The sequence below is a fragment of the Plasmodium malariae genome (genome assembly GCF_900090045.1).
Source record: "Plasmodium malariae genome assembly, chromosome: 11".
In the NCBI taxonomy this organism is placed as follows: domain Eukaryota; phylum Apicomplexa; class Aconoidasida; order Haemosporida; family Plasmodiidae; genus Plasmodium; species Plasmodium malariae.
The window spans coordinates 2288013-2305477 of record NC_041785.1 but is presented as its reverse complement, the minus strand read 5'-3'; the positions used below and the strand labels follow the sequence as shown (position 1 = coordinate 2305477).

The 17465-nt window shown below is 28.7% G+C and overlaps 3 protein-coding genes across 3 annotated transcripts; 2 read left to right on the top strand and 1 right to left on the bottom strand.

Moving 5' to 3' along the window:
- Positions 1–2208: 2208 nt before the first annotated feature.
- PmUG01_11056100 (coatomer alpha subunit, putative) lies at positions 2209–7361 on the top strand (the record flags this gene model as incomplete). The annotated part of the gene is made up of 4 exons (XM_029006235.1): positions 2209–6207; positions 6406–6547; positions 6783–6928; positions 7326–7361. 4 exons carry the CDS (start codon positions 2209–2211, stop codon positions 7359–7361), a joined length of 4323 nt encoding a protein of 1440 aa, XP_028862745.1.
- Positions 7362–8936: 1575 nt separating this feature from the next.
- GLP2 (glutaredoxin-like protein, putative) lies at positions 8937–9617 on the bottom strand (the record flags this gene model as incomplete). The annotated part of the gene is made up of 1 exon (XM_029006234.1): positions 8937–9617. The coding sequence occupies one exon, from the start codon at positions 9615–9617 to the stop codon at positions 8937–8939; it is 681 nt and encodes a 226-aa protein (XP_028862744.1).
- A 3818-nt stretch (positions 9618–13435) lies between these two features.
- PmUG01_11055900 (translation initiation factor IF-2, putative) lies at positions 13436–16345 on the top strand (the record flags this gene model as incomplete). The annotated part of the gene is made up of 1 exon (XM_029006233.1): positions 13436–16345. The coding sequence occupies one exon, from the start codon at positions 13436–13438 to the stop codon at positions 16343–16345; it is 2910 nt and encodes a 969-aa protein (XP_028862743.1).
- Positions 16346–17465: the final 1120 nt, after the last annotated feature.

Genomic DNA, 17465 nt, shown 5'->3' with positions numbered 1-17465 from the left:
TATTTGCGCAGAGTCGTAGAATACTCGAGAGTTCGTCCTAATGGATATGTTAAATACCAATACATATATACATGTATACATAAATACACACATATATACATTCATATTTATGTACATAAATATGCAAACATATACGTACATACGCAAATATATGTGTGCTCTGCTATTTAAAGTTGACCCTTTTTTTTTTTATGAAAATGCTCTTTTGCCATGTTAAGAACTTCTTGCCCCTTGGAAAAATGCAGTCGAATAAGTTGCTAGATCTTTTTGTTTTTGAGAACTGTTTATTTTTCGCCTCATTTATTGTTTTATTTTTTTCTTTATTTTTTTCTTCATTTTTTTCTTCATTTTTCTCGTCATGTTTCTCATGTTTCTCGTCATTTTCCACTTCATTTTTCCAAACATTTAGTGTGCACATGTACTAATCAGCATCATGTCAACTTTACATATGCACCTAAATATATTTATTACGAATTTTCCTCATCATATTAGGCCTTTTTTTGTTGCGTCGTCCGCAAGCGCTCATTCATTCTGTTGAAGTTCGCTCGTTGCGCATACGTAAGTGAATATATATGTATACATACATATACCATACGCGTATACAGTTATATGCATATTTTTTTTCCCCAAAAAAAAAAAAGAAAATTCTTTCAAACACAACTATTGTTTACCTCTTGTTGTTCCTTTTTAAACTGTTATCTGTATGGTCCCTTTGTGAGCGTATTTCACTAATACGTATTAGTGCATATCATACTTATACGTACATATTATGTATAAATATACATTTATATTATGTATACTATATATATATATATACATATATATACTATGCATGTATATATTTTTACGCATAATTACAAAAAGGAAAAAAAAAAAAATATTCTCAAGAACAACTTAGCTTTAACTCTTACACGTATAAAACATACACATGCATATATGTAATAATTTTTTTTTTTTTTTCTTTTTTTTTTTTAGTTTTTGATTTTTTTTAAGTGCGCCATTAAATAATGCTTGTTTATATATTATGCTTTTCATGTTAATTTATCTGTTACGTTGCGTATATCATGCAATAATTAGATTTTGTATGTACAATATTTTTGCATTTTATTTTATGCATTAGTAAAATTATGAAAAATACGCATAAGTACACGCGTACATTTGTACGTACATATTAATATATACATTTACATGTGCATATATATATATATATCTTTATGTATGAGTATGAGTTTGCATGTACTATTTGTACTGCTTTTCCGTATAACACGTCAAGTACGGTTATTTTCGACTTTTTTTTTTTTCCTTTTATTATTGATGTATAAAACTATTTGCCGCCCTGTGCTGTAAGTGCATACATATATGAGCTTACATATATATACATACATACATACATATACATACATATACATACATATACATATACATACATACATATACATATACATACATACATATACATATACGTACATACATATCTGTGTACATCCATATATGTACGTGTATTATGTGAATTACTGGCAATGCGCGCCATGCCGTAAGACCGTTTATTCATTACTACATGAAGGAGCTTTCGTGCCAAGGGTTGTATGTCTTTGCTGAGTAACGCATATATATGTATGTATCTATGTATATGCGCGTGTACATATATACTCTTATACGTACATACGTACGCTTGTACATGTATACACTTATACGTACATACGTACGCTTGTACATGTATACACTTATACGTACATACATACGTACGTGCGTGCATACGAACGAACTGCCAAAGGAACGCCGCCATTGACCAGCGGATAAACTATTCGTTTAGGAAGAAAAAAAATAAAACACAAAAAATATTACCAAAATACGTATATTAAGAACGAAATATTTTCAAATAATTAGTAGAAACCTTTCATCTTGAGGAAGGCCCAGAGAGCGCGCAGTAAATGTGGTACGTGTATGTATATATATATATATATATATATATATATATGTGCATGTGCGTATTTTTGTACATATATATATGCATATGTGCGTGTATACGTTTATGCCTGTGTGAGAGGACAAACCAAAGAACGCACTGTAGTAGTGGGAAAAAGCAGAGCGTGCCCCCTATTGAAGTGAAGCCAAATTGATTTTGTAGAAAGAGAAGAGAAAGACGAAAACGAATACATATACGAAGACCAAGCAAAGGTAAAAACCAATACGAAAAACAAAGCGAAGATGTTGGTAAAATGTGAAACAAAAAGTCATCGAGTGAAAAGTATTTCATTCCACCCAAAGATAAACATGATACTAGCAGGACTACATAATGGGGTAATACAGTTATGGGATTATAGAATAGGTATACTAATAGACAAGTTTGAAGAACATGAAGGACCAGTAAGAGGTGTAGATTTCCATTCGGTTCAACCACTTTTTGTTAGCGGAGCTGATGACTATTTAATTAAAGTATGGAATATACATTTAAAAAAATGTGTTTTTAATTTAGTTGGTCATTTAGATTATATAAGAATAGTTCAATTTCATTTAGAGTATCCTTGGGTTCTTTCAGCATCTGATGATCAAACTATTAGGATATGGAATTGGCAAAGTAGAGTATGTATTGCTATATTAACAGGTCATAATCATTATGTAATGTGTGCTCAGTTTCATCATACATTTGATTTGGTCATATCTAGTAGTTTAGATAAAACCTTAAGGGTATGGGACATCAAATTATTAAGAGAAAAAAATGTTATATCGAAAAATGATATTTCTAAGAATGACATATCATCTAAAAATGATATATCTTTAAGTGATAAACCATACGGTATATCAAAAAACATGTACAATGCAGAATTTTTAAATATGAGTAGTGAAAGTATGAACATGTATTCGTTCATCTCGAATCAGCAGCAGTATCAACAGCAGTACCCGAATCAATACCAGCAACAGCAACAACAACAACAACAGAGTAACAGTAATAACATGTTTGGAGCATCGGATGCTGTTTGTAAATTCGTTTTAGAAGGACATGAAAAAGGAGTGAACTGTTGTACATTCCATCCGAATTTGCCAATTATTGCATCAGGATCCGATGATAAATTAGTAAAATTATGGAGATATAATGATAACAAGTGTTGGGAACTAGATACTCTTAGAGGTCATTTTAATAATGTTTCAAGTTTATTATTTCACAGAACAAATGATGATTTGTTACTAAGTAACAGTGAAGATAGGACAATAAGAATATGGGATATAACTAAAAGGACGTGCATACATACCTTTAGAAGAGATAATGATCGATTTTGGATTTTAGCTTTTAAACCAAATTCTAATCTAATAGCATCAGGACATGATTCTGGTATGGTTATTTTTAAATTTGAAAAAGAGAAATGCCCATTTGATACATATGAAAATATTCTTTTCTATTGTAAAGAGAAACGTATCTTTATGTATGATATACATAGGGACACACATATGACAATTTGCACAATTCGAAAGAGTGTAAATGCTATGATATCTGGATATCACAAACTTATATACAATCATTTTTGCACAACACATATTATGATCCTTTTTATATACAAAGAAGAGGATAACTACAACTTTGATCTTATTATATGTGATAAAGTCAACAGTTCAACAAAACATGGCACAGAAAATGCTTCTTCCTCTTCTTTAAATTTTTTCAAATCTTGGACAAAGAAGGATAACACCATAAATAAGACGAATGCAAATGTAAATAATGAAATTAACCTTGACAGTGTCAAGTATTTGATAAAGAACAAGCACTGCTATAACGTTACCTTTCTTTCTAGAAATAAGTACATCCTTGTGGAAAGAAAAAGTAGTGCAGTGAGTAGTGTAAGTGCTAGAAACTATGGACAGCATTGCAGCAGTAGTAGTAGTAACCATAATTACGTGTTAAATATACATAATTTACCGGACGACAACCTGTACAAGAAAGTGGAAATCCCCTTTAAAGTTGAAAGTGTATATACATTGAATAATAATAAAATTATTATTTGTTCAGATCATAGAATATATTTATATGATATCAATCTTAAAAAAATATTAAACGAAATGCATCACACAGACAGTATTATATCAGTGGAAGTTCTTAAGGACTATGTAGCTTTTGTTTTTAAATATAACATTGTTATTACTACAACGGACCTTGCTCACCTATGCACAGTACACGAGTATACAAGAGTGAAGAGCGGTATCTGGGATGAAAATAATAACAGTGTATTTATATATAATACTATTAGTCATCTGAAATATATACTTATAAATGGTGAAACAGGACTAATTAAGTATATGGACGAACCTGTGTATTTATTTAAAATATATAATAATCATTTATATTATATTAATAGACAACAAATTGTTAAGAATGAACTTTTGAATGATACCGAGTATTTATTTAAATTATCTCTTATTAACAATGATGAAGAATCTGCATATCGTTACTTAAACATGCATTGTAATTCATACAGTATGAATGAATTGGATAAAAAAAAAAAAGATTTATACTTCAGTTATAACCTTATTGGATATATTAAAAAAAAAGGTTTTGCAAATTTAGCTGTACATATGGTTAATAATAATCATACGTTATTCAATTTGTCAATTCAGCTTGGCCATTTAAATAATGCATTAAAAGCTGCAAAAAAAATCGATAAAAAACATATATGGAATATCTTAAGTGTACATGCTTTGTTACTAGGAAATTATGATATAGCGGAATATTCTTTACAACGAAATAAAGCATATGACAAATTATCATTTCTTTACTTTTTCAGTGGGAATATTGAAAAATTGAAAAAAATGCTATCCATATCAATTATAAGAAAAGACTTTATTTCTATATTTCTAAACTCGTTATATTTAGGAAATATTGAACAAAGAATAAATATCTTTATTCAACAAAATCAACTAAATCTTGCTTTGATTTGTTCACATTTATATAATATACCCATCAACTTGTCTGAAAAACAATTCGACTTTGACATAAACGAATGCACCTACTTCCCCCAGAAGTCCTACTACTTGTCCCCCCCCATTCCTATTGTTAAAATAGAGGAGGGCCTGTTGCAAAGGCAAAAGGAGGAAGTCGTTCCTTCGGTCACTGCTCATCTACATGGGAAAGGGAAAGAGCAACAAGGGGAAGAGCAGGAAGATCAACGTGAACAACATGAACGACATGCTTCCCCATACCCGCCGAAGGTGCCGATGTGCTGGAACAACTCGTACAACTGGCCCGTCGTCAATCTGGAGCAAACCTACCGTCGACATGATGACAAGGGGGAAAAGGCAAAAAAGACACACACTAAGTTACAAAAACAGGAAAGGGACACAAACAACCTGAACAGGCAAGGTGAAAATGGTAAGAAGAGGACAGGTGGTTATCCAGGTAAAAAAACAACAACCTCATTTGAGGGAGAAGACCATTTTAATGATGTCAGATCAGATGGAAAAAGTAGCTTTGGTGATGAAAATGATGTTTGGAAAGATGATGTGAACGATGAAGATATAATTAATATTTCCTTGGATTTAAATGTAGATGTAGATGATCATCAAAATTTTATCAATAAGAAATTTACCAAAATTGAAAAAGGCGAAAGTGTAATCCATAAATCGTTAAGAAAAAATGGAAAAATTATTGACTATATAAGAACAGGAAATATTGGAACTGCCTTAAAATTAATATCCAAAAAATTTGGTATTGTAGATATGAAACCATTAAAATTTATTATTAAAAGTATATATGTTTCAACATATGCATATATGACCCCTATGCAAAATATGCTTCCGTTGAAAATACCAATCAATATGAATGAACATACGTTAAATAATAACGTTTATATTACTAAATCATTTCTTTTTAATCATATTAAGAAAGCTCATAAGTTAGTTACCTTGGGGAAATTCTCACTAGCTTTAGATATGTTTAGAAATATACTATACCATATGTTATTTATCAATCCAAATGACCATAATGATGATAATGATGAAAAAGAATTAAATGAATACTTAGATATGTGTACTAGCTACATTTTAGCTATGCGATTAGAAGAAGAAAGAAATGTAACTGCAAATCAAGATCCAAGGAGAAGCCTAGAATTAATGGCTTACTTTACATGCACGTCTTTGCAAAATTCACATCTATACTTGGTCCTTAGGAGGGGAATGGGTTTAGCTTGGAAAGCGCAGAACTATGTTACAGCGGGATCGGTAAGATTAGGAGCGCTACAAGACATAACAGCCGTGTGTCAACACATTTGTGCATATGCATATATATGCACATCTTTGCGCGTTTTTAAGTGTTTATTAGTCGCCTTTATGCACACGTTCTCGTTTTAGAGAAAATTTTTACCTTAAATGAAGAACCCTTTTTTTTTTTTTTTTTTTCTCATTTTCCCCCACTTGTAGTTTGCGAAAAGACTGATAAATGGAAATTACAAAAACATAAAAGGGTCAGACGAAGAAATCATCAAGGCAAAAAAAATTTTACTCATGTGTGAACAGAAAAGTACAGAACAGTACAACATAGATTATGATCCCAATGACTACAGTAATAGCGAGGCGATTACGAGTGCATTTTCCCATACATATATATATGTGCATATATGTATTTATATATGTGTGTATGTAGGTATGTATGTACCTCTTTATGATTACATGAACACATGCATATAACATTATACGTATGTGTGTATATAGTGTGTACAGCTAACATAATGAAATACCCTTTTTTTTTTTTTTTTTTTCTTTTTTTTTTATCATTCCCCCATTTTCCCTTTTTACAGACAGCATAAAAGTATGCTGTATGAGTTTGACCAGAATAAAGGCAAATGAAGACGTGGTTATTTGTCCCTTTTGCCAATCCATTGCAAAAAAGGAATTTACTTCGAAATTATGTCCAAATTGTGTTGTAGCACAGTTGGGAGTAAAGGTAAATTAGAGAAAAAATAAAATAAATAAAAAATAAAATAAATAAAAAATAATAAATAAAATGTAGTAAGTAAAAAATAAAATAAATAAAAAATAATAAGTAAAATGTAGTAAGTAAAAAATAAAATAAATAAAAAATAATAAATAAAATGTAGTAAGTAAAAAATAAAATAAATAAAAAATAATAAATAAAATATAGTAAGTAAAAAATAATAATAAATAAAAAATAATAAATAAAATATAGTAAGTAAAAAATAATAATAAATATAAAATAAAACTATGTGCATTGTACAACTTTTCCATCGATATATTACGTATGCACGTGTATAAACACATACTCATATTTATATGTATGCATATATTTACACATGCTTGCGTTCTTTTTTTCCCCTTTGAAGGCCCTTGGTTTCGACTTTTTAAACAAAAACTATTAAGAAAGGTTACATCAATTCTTTATTTGTTCACATGGTACCTTGTGGAACATTCAACAATAATGGTAATTATGTCGTTTATTCAATACCCCACGGTTCGTTATTTGCATAAATTTGCGTAATATAACAGATAAAAGCAGATGCATGTATTTATAAGAATTAAGAGGATACATAAGTATACATGCATGTTCCATAGTGAGTGATGTTTTAATGTCGATTCTCCAGTAGTATGTACTTATTTCAGGTGATATATTAAGGTCGAGAAAAGTGCCTTTATTTTTATTTTAATTAATTATTTATTTTTTTTTTTCCCCTCATATGGCGTTTATGGCAAGAGCATACACATTAACATACATACATACTTAAATACATACATAAATACATATACACATATATACTTAAATACATACTTAAATACATACATAAATACATATACGCATATATACTTAAATACATACATAAATACATATACGCATATATACTTAAATACATATATACTTAAATACATACATACATACGTACATACTTTTGTGACCTCTTACATAGTGCCTACCCTCGTCCTATTGTTCAAAGATTTATCTATTGTTAAAATGTAGTTGTGCATTTTGTGTATTTTTGAATCATAACATTTTCGTGAAAAACAGTTTCAAATTATGTCCCATTGCTCATATTGTTAAAATGCATATATATATTTATATATTTATATATTTATATTTATATTTTTATATTTATATATTTTTATTTATATTTATGCATGCATGTACGTACAATGTACATTTTTTTTTTTTTTTTTTTAATTTAGAGATATAGCCAATTTCGCACCTTTTAAAAGCATATATATATATATATACTCTTCTTTTTCTTTATATCTTTTCTTCTGCTGCGCACACCGTTTGCTCTTGTATCGATTGTTTATTAAACATATAGCATAACAAATTTAAGAAAGTTAGCGACCATATATGGGTTTGCAAAAGTAAATGTTAAAATGTTAAAAAGTAGGAGGTAGTTATATGGAAAAAAAAAAAAAAAAAATTTCATTAGAAAAATACCTTCTTGTATTCACATAAATGTGAAGAGGACCAATAAATGTGTAGACTTCATTTCATTTTTATATAAGGAAGAAAAAAAAATGTTTTTCCTTAAATCAAACTATTACAATTTAAAATGAAAATATAATGCATTAACAAAGCTAAGGGTAAAATTTTCTTCTCCTGTTGTCTCAAATTTGTTTGTGCATGTACGTGTATATACGTGTGTGTACCTGTGCATGCATATCATAAACAGAAGGAATGAAATGTCACTCTGCCCCCCTTCATATGTTGTTTGTTCCACTTTTGTTGCGTAAAAGAAATATTTTTTTAATTAAGAAAAGAAATACATAAAAAATATAAAATACAGTATTTCGAAAAAAGAAGTATTTCTTTTTTTTTCATCCTGTTATTTTGTTCTCGCCACTACGAGCATAATAAGTAATTTTAGCTCTAAAAAAAGCAAAAGAATAAGAGAATGAAAAATGAGAATAAGAAAGAGTAACATCAATAGCAATAGCAGCGACATAACTTGCAGCCAATTTGCCCCTCACTCCTCCAAACAATCCTGCGGTATTATCCCCTTTAATTCGTTGCTGTCATACATGCTCTTTATAATATCATGACCGCCTATTAGTTCACTATTAATGTATAGCTGCGGATAAGTAGGCCAATTAGAATAAATTTTTAGCTGATTCCTAATATGTTCATCTTGTAAAATGTCATATGTATTGTATTTTATTTTTAAACTATTTAAAATAAAAACAACAGCGTTACTAAATTTGCATTGTGGAAAACTTTTACTTCCTTTCATAAAAAGTATAATTTTATTACTTTTTAATAAATACTCAATTTTTTTAACAGTATTGGCTTCAATACTTTCTTCTTCAGCATCATTATTATTTTTTATCTGACCATTAGCATTGCGTGAACCAATATACTTTCTTAAAAAGGAAGTAACTGTACCTATATTACAATTTACAAAGCTTTTTAACAACTCCTTATGTTCATACAACTCGAACTGGAACTTATTATCACTTCCGCTAACATTACCACTACAATCCTCCTTGTTTATAACATACACTTTAAGTCTATCATAATCCTCAACTATTGCATGCAAAACGTCCATATGTGACTCGTACTCTTTTGCCTTATTTGAATTTATATAAAAGAGTTTTGTCCCCTCCTCATCGACAAATTTCCCTTGTTCTTCTTTCTTTATAAAGTTCATTTTTCTACAGTCATAAGTAGCCTGACTGGGTCAGCTTATTTGTATGAAGTGGTACAACTGAATTATGCGAAGATGGAGCACGCGATTTCAATAAATTTAAACACACTTTAGCGAATTTAAAGCGAAAAATGTAAAATATATATATATTTATATATGTATGTTCTAAAATTTTCTCTAATTTATACATACAAAATAAAAAGAGTCATTTTGAAAATATTCATATAATGTTAAAATTAACTTTCACCTGTACGGGCAATAAAAAAATTGTTTTTTTTCCTTGCTGACAATATTTTAGTAAAAAATATTGCAAAAAAGGAGAGATTATAAAAAATAAAAAAGAAAAAAAAAAAGGACTTTTTAAATTAAATAAATAACATTACAGTTTGTATTTGCATAAGAACATACATACATATACTTATGGTACGACTTGTAGATGCCTTTTCGAAGGACTAAGAATATTTTTGAGAAGCAAAAATGCACTTACATATTAAAAATATAAAATGAATAGTGTCGAAGAAGAAAAATAGTACATCCATTTCACCATACGAAGGCACCCCCACTTAGGCTGCCTTACTAACGGATAAAATGAGTTCCTAAAATTTTAAAAAAATTATGCGCGCGAGAATCGGTTTACGGTATAATGTTTTTCATGTACATATACATATATATTAGCAAATTTTAGAATGAATACCTTATGCCAGTTTATAATTTGTACGAAGAGGACGAAAAGAAAAGAGAAAAACTTGGAAAAACTAAAAACTATGAATTTAAACTGATAATAAAAAGTGACAACATGCTTATGGATATGCATAAAAGTACACTGATTATTCTGCACACTTATATATGTATGTATGTATGTATTGAGAAGGAAGGTTTACAAAACATGAGGTAGCCTATTTTTATTAAAAAATCTTTTATTTTAAGATAGTGTAGTGACTTCAGTAGCATAAACCTGATTTTTTTTTTTTTTTTTTTCTACTCTCATTTGTTCCCTAAAAGCAAGGAGAAACCTATTTCATACTTATGCAGTGGGTGTGCTTTGCATTTACCAAATAATTACACTTGCTTAGAGATACATATGTGCATGTATGTGTGCATGTATTTGTGTATGTATCTATGTATGTATCTGTGCATGTGTTTGTGCATGTATTTGTGTATATATCTATGTATGTATCTGTGTATGTATCTGTGTATGTATCTGTGTATGTATTTGTGTATATATCTATGTATATATCTATGTATGTATCTGTGTATGTATCTATGTATGTATCTGTGTATTTAACTGTGTATGTAACTGTGTATGTATCTGTGTATGTATCTGTGTATGTATCTGTGTATGTATCTGTGTATGTATCTGTGTATGTTTCTGTGTATGTATCTGTGTATGTATCTGTGTATGTATCTATGTATGTTTCTATGTACGTGTTTAAATTTATACACATATTTAAACACATAGGATAAGAGCTCCGAATTGATGTTCATTTAAGCCAAAATCCTGTCCTAATTGACGCTATTTCTTTTTTCCCATTAGAATGTTTTATAGTTATATTTAAAAAAAAAAAAAGAAAGTATGCATATGCAAGAAACGGAACACGTTTTGGCTATGAACTAAAAATTAAAAATATGAAAAAGTAGAAATATTAGAAATATTAGAGATATTAGAAATATTAGAAATGTTAGAAATGTTAGAAATATTAGAGATATCAAAAATATTAGAAATATTAGAAATGTTAGAAATATTAGAGATATCAAAAATATTAGAAATATTAGAAATGTTAGAAATATTAGAGATATCAGAAATATTAGAAAGACTTAAAAAATTATTAACATTTGAAATAATTGAAAAAATAAGAAGCTTGCGAAAGGTATTCTTTTGTTGGGAAATACTTGTAAAAAAGAAAAAATGTAAAATAATCTGAATTTTTAATTTGATTTAAGTATATATACATATATTATATATATATTATGTATGCACATGCAGCACATCTATAAATGAATGACAGGCACATAAATTGTATCATTAAAGAAAATTATTTCACTCCTTTTTGCTGTATACACATTAATTATTTGCTCATTTTTCAAAAAATTAAACGAACAGTTGTTAGGCCATTTTTCTGATTTTTCAACAGCATTAACAATGTATGCTATATATATATCTTTGGAATTTATACTTGTTAATGTATACATATTTAAATGTACGTATATAAATATACATAACTACGCATACGTACTTATGCATACATAACTATGCATATATATATATATATATATATATATATATATATGTACCCATTGTCGTACATGCATATACATACGTAAACTTTGAAGAACACTTTACTCCTTAACAGTGCATCTTTTGCTGTAAAAAAAAAAAAAAAAAAAAAAAAAAAAGCGAAATTGTTTTTCTTTTTATTTTTTTATAACGATTTTTAACAAACTCTTTTACTATTTTTGATATACAATTTTCCTTAAAAGCTGGATAACCTAAAATAAAAAAAAAAAAATTAAATACATTATTTGCACATTTAATTATGATTGCTACCACCATACTCAAGAAAAAAAATCAAAATTATAGATAAATAAACAGATGATTGAATAAACAAGCAAACAAATGAGCGAACGAGCAAATACGTAGTAGTGACTGTTCGTATATACATACGTATATACGTACATATATATATATATATATATGTACGTGTGTTCATATATATGCATACATCTGTAATTGTATAAATGCTTAAATATGAAAAAAAAAAAAAAGATAAATTTATAGTGAAAAAAAAGAAGAAAAACATTTATAACATGAAAAGAAAAATAGGTAAAAAATTTAGTTTAAGGACTTAGAAAAACATACAATTTTTGAAATACACGCATTATATATATGTATGTATGTATGTATGTATTTAAGTATAAAAGTATATACATATTAATATATAAATGAATATATATATATTTATGTAACTACTGTAAATTCTTCGGTACCCAAGTACAACACAACAAAAAGCACAATACAATATATAGATGTTAATAATGCAATACTATATCACTGAAATCCCCTCAAAAAGGCGAAATTGTTTTAATAGAGAACATATCTTATATGAATGTAAAACGTTCCATTAATTTATTTGAAAGTATACTTAAATATAAAGAAGTTTATGCAAGTATATGCGAGCGTTATGTAAGATTATACAAGCGCATAAGATAGCCTAAGCATTTATATACTTGCACCACATATCAAGGACATCTAACGTGATGATTAATACACGATTAAAGAGAAATTCAAAAAATTCAAAGTTTATATTTAAATATGAATGTACTGTTCAGGTAACTTTTTTTTTTTTTTTTTTTTTTTTTTTTTTTTTTGCTCTCGCCTTTTAACCGAACCATTTTGAACAAAATAGATTAAAATAATAAATGCGAATGACGGACAAAAAATAAAAACAAAAAGTAAAACAGAGCATAAAAGAATATACACAACTAATTAGAACTTTGAGACAGCTCGAAAGACCTGTAAAGAGAGTTAAAAAAAAAAAAAAAAAATCAAAAATACAAGTAGGTAAATATTACATATATTGAGTGTTTCTATATTCATTCCATGCAGGGTGCACATTACGCTCTGTACGTGGTGCATTCGGGAGGTGTATATGTCTGTGCACATGTATGCTTGCATGTATATATACACATATACATACCTGTGGTATGGGTGTGCATTTTCATATTCGTTTGTACCTGCTTCCGTAGGCGAGGAAGGGAAATACCAAGTTAGCATTGACCAAAAAGAGATAAACTAAAATTTGCTTGAAACATATATCCGAGAAATGAGTAAAAATAAAAAAGGGAAAAAAAAGGACGATTTGGATGCAATACTGGCTGAACTAGGAATAGATGAAAAACGAGAAGATGAAGTAAACGATAAGAAGGATGATGAAGGGAAGGAAAAAGAAAAAGAAAATGAAAAAGAGGAAAACGAACAGACAAAAATGTCCAAATCGAAAAAAAAGAAAGAAAAATTAAAGCAAAAAAAGGAACAAATGAAAAATAAGGAAAAGGATGAAAAAGGATTGGAAGGGGAAGAGGGAAAAGGCCCAAAAGATGAAGAGGTAAAAGGGGAAGATGATGAAGACAATTTAGAAGCTGAGGGAGTAAAAAATAAGAACGAAATTATGACTAACCAAAATGAGGATAGTGAAAAGAAAAATAAAAAAAAAAAAAAAAAAGATAAAGAAAAAGAAAAAAAGTCAACAGGTATATCTGAAATGGCAAAAGCTGCTGCAGAAAGGCTGAGATTAGTAAAAGAGTATGAAGAAAAAAAAAAAGAAGAAGAAAGGAAAAAACAAGAAGAAGAAGAAGAACGAATTAAAAAAGAAGAGGAAGAGAAAGAGAGGAAACGACAAGCCAAATTAGAAAAAAAAATGCAGTTAAAAAAAGAAGGGAAATTATTGAGTGCAAAAGCGAAAGAAGAAAAAAAAAAAAAAGAATTATATTTAAAAACGTTAAAAGAATCAGGTTTGTTAGTAGAACCAAAGGAAAAAGAAGAGTCCAAAGCTAAAGCGAAGGCAGAAATTGTTAATCTAGATCTTAATAAAGCAAAATTGCTTTTGAAGAAAAAAAAAAGCAAACAACTGACAAACAGTAGCAATAATGTAGAGGAGAAAAATAAACAGCTCCTTTCGAACAGTAACAACAAAGAAGATGAAAAAGACGATACAAAAAAAGAAGAAAAAGAAGAGGAAGTCGTTCTGGATGACTGGGAGGACTTCCTGAATATGGACGAAGAGAATAAAAAGGAGAGAGGAAAACATGAAACTAAAGAAAGTGCAAAGAATGGTGTAAAGGATGATGTAAGGGACGGTGCGAAGGACAAGACTGTCAAAAAAGGGGCGAACGAAAAGAAGGACCTCCTGAACAAAAAGAGGAGAAAGAAGGTTGAGAACGAGGATGATAGTAATAACGAAGATAACATGTATAGGTCAGCAATAGTGTGTATATTAGGACATGTAGATACAGGTAAAACAAAATTATTAGATAAGTTGAGACACACAAATGTGCAGGACAATGAAGCAGGAGGTATAACACAACAAATAGGAGCAACCTTTTTTCCAAAAGAGGTTTTAGATAAAGAAATAAAAAAAATAGATTCAAATATTAAATGTTTGTCTAAAGGAATTATGATTATTGATACACCTGGACATGAATCATTTTACAATTTAAGAAAGAGAGGATCATCATTATGTGATATAGCTATATTGGTTATAGACCTAATGCATGGTTTAGAACAACAAACAAAGGAATCAATTCAAATTTTAAAACAACGAAATTGTCCTTTTGTTATTGCATTAAATAAAATTGATAGATTATATATGTGGAATAAGAATGATTGGTCTCCTTTTAATACAACATTTAAAAAACAAAAGCAAGATACTCAAGATGAATTTCATGAAAGACTAAGAAATATACTAAACGAATTATCTGAGCAAGGTTTGAATTGTGAACTATATTGGCAAAATGCAAATCCACGTAAATATGTTTCTATTGTTCCTACTAGTGCTATTACAGGAGAAGGAATTGCAGATTTAATTATGATCCTAGTTAAATTAACACAAACATTTATGTTAAAAAATATAGAATATCATGATAAATTAGAATGTACTGTTTTAGAAGTAAAAAATATAGAAGGTTTAGGGACTACCATAGATGTAATATTAACAAATGGTATATTACGTGAATCAGATACAATAGTATTATGTGGTATTAATGGACCTATAGTTACTGTTATAAGAGCACTTCTAACCCCACAACCATTAAAAGAATTAAGAATAAAAAATGAATACATTCATCATAAATCTATAAAAGCTTGTATAGGTGTAAAGATATCAGCAAATGGGTTAGAAGAAGTATTATGTGGTACTACTTTATTTACTGCAAATAATACAGAAGAAATAGAAGAATATAAAAAAAAAGCAATGAATGATATGTCGGATGTATTTAATCATGTAGATAAAACTGGTGTAGGTCTATATGTTATGGCTAGTACATTAGGTTCTTTAGAAGCGTTACTTATTTTTCTAAATGATTCAAAAATACCTGTGTTCTCAGTAAATCTAGGAACAGTACAAAAAAAAGATGTAAAAAAAGCTAGTATCATGAGAGAAAAAGGTAGACCCGAATACTCAGTTATATTAGCATTTGATGTTAAAATTGATCCAGAAGCAGAAAAAGAAGCACAATTATTAGGTGTTGAAATTATGCAAAAGGATATTATTTATCATCTATTTGATGCATTTACAAACTATTTGAAAAAAATTGAAGAAGAAAAAAAACAAAGTAAACTTACTGATGCTATTTTCCCATGTGAACTATCTGTTGTTAGTGATTGTGTTTTTAATAAAAAGGATCCTATAATTATGGGTGTCAAAATTGAGTGTGGCATTTTAAAAATTGGTACTCCTCTTTTTATTCCAGAAAAAAATCTAAAAATTGGTAATGTTGTTAGTATAGAATCAAATAAGAAGAGTTGTGATAAAGCAAAAAAAGGAGAAGAAGTTTGTATCAAAATATACGGTGAACCACATGTCACATATGGTAGACATTTTGATGCTAGCCAAAAAATTTTTAGCAAAATTACTAGAGAAAGCATTGATGTTTTAAAAGAGTACTTTAGAAGTGAACTAACCATGGAGGACTGGAAGCTTGTGGTGCAGCTGAAAAAAATTTTTAATATTTTGTAACACCTCATTACAGGGGAATGAGGTAGCTACATGAGTGGATATACTTCAGTTCGCGGAGCATCCATTCGGAGGTACCTGAATTTGCATACATGAGTGTGGGTTTACTTCTGCACATAAATTTTCGCTTATTTATGCATTTGTACAAGCATATGATTGCATGTTCGAACATGTATTCTCATGCACGAATCTGTATTCGCATGTACTAATGTATATTCTCATGCTCGAATATGTATTCGCATGTACTAATGTATATTCTCATGCTCGAATATGTATTCGCATGTACTAATATTTATTTTCATGTACGAATATGTATTCTTATGCACGAATACGTATTCGCATGTACTAATATATATTATCATGCACAAATATATATTCTCATGTACGAACATGTATTCTCATGTACATGGTTTCATCCCCCCACGTGGGAACTTTGCACAATGCACCATAAATTTAAGCCCAACGAAAAAAGTAAAATTGTAGTATTAACAATGTTCATAATTCATTCAAAGAAGTGCAGCTTTATATGTTTTCCCAATTTTGTAAATGTGCATTTTGCAAGATCATAATTTATTAGCCTTTATGGTGAGACTCATATGACGCTAGGGGCGTAGGTAGTCGTTCCATAGTACATGAATGTGCATACGTATGTACATATATTAGGTTATTCTTTAAGTGGGAATGTGTATCTATTCAAAATGCTATACATATACGCGTTGCATATAAAAACAGCATTCATTTTGTTTTAACCTTTGCACAATTTAATACATATATACATATATATACATATATATATATATATTATATACATTTATACATATGTATACAAATGTGTGCGTATACATACGTGTGTATACAAATGTTTACATACACATATATGCGTCTGTTTACGTGTACTTATTTAAGGATAACCCATTTGAATTTAAAAAAAAAAGATGTATTTAAAATTTTTGTGCTCTGTTGTATTTATAGTATATCATTGTTAAAATTTGAGTGTTTGAATATTTAAAATTAATCGCCAAAAACGAAAAAAAAAAAAAATCATATAAAATGAATAAATAAACGAATTAAATTACGAGTTAATTTACGTGTTAATTTACAAATTAATTTACGAATGAATATG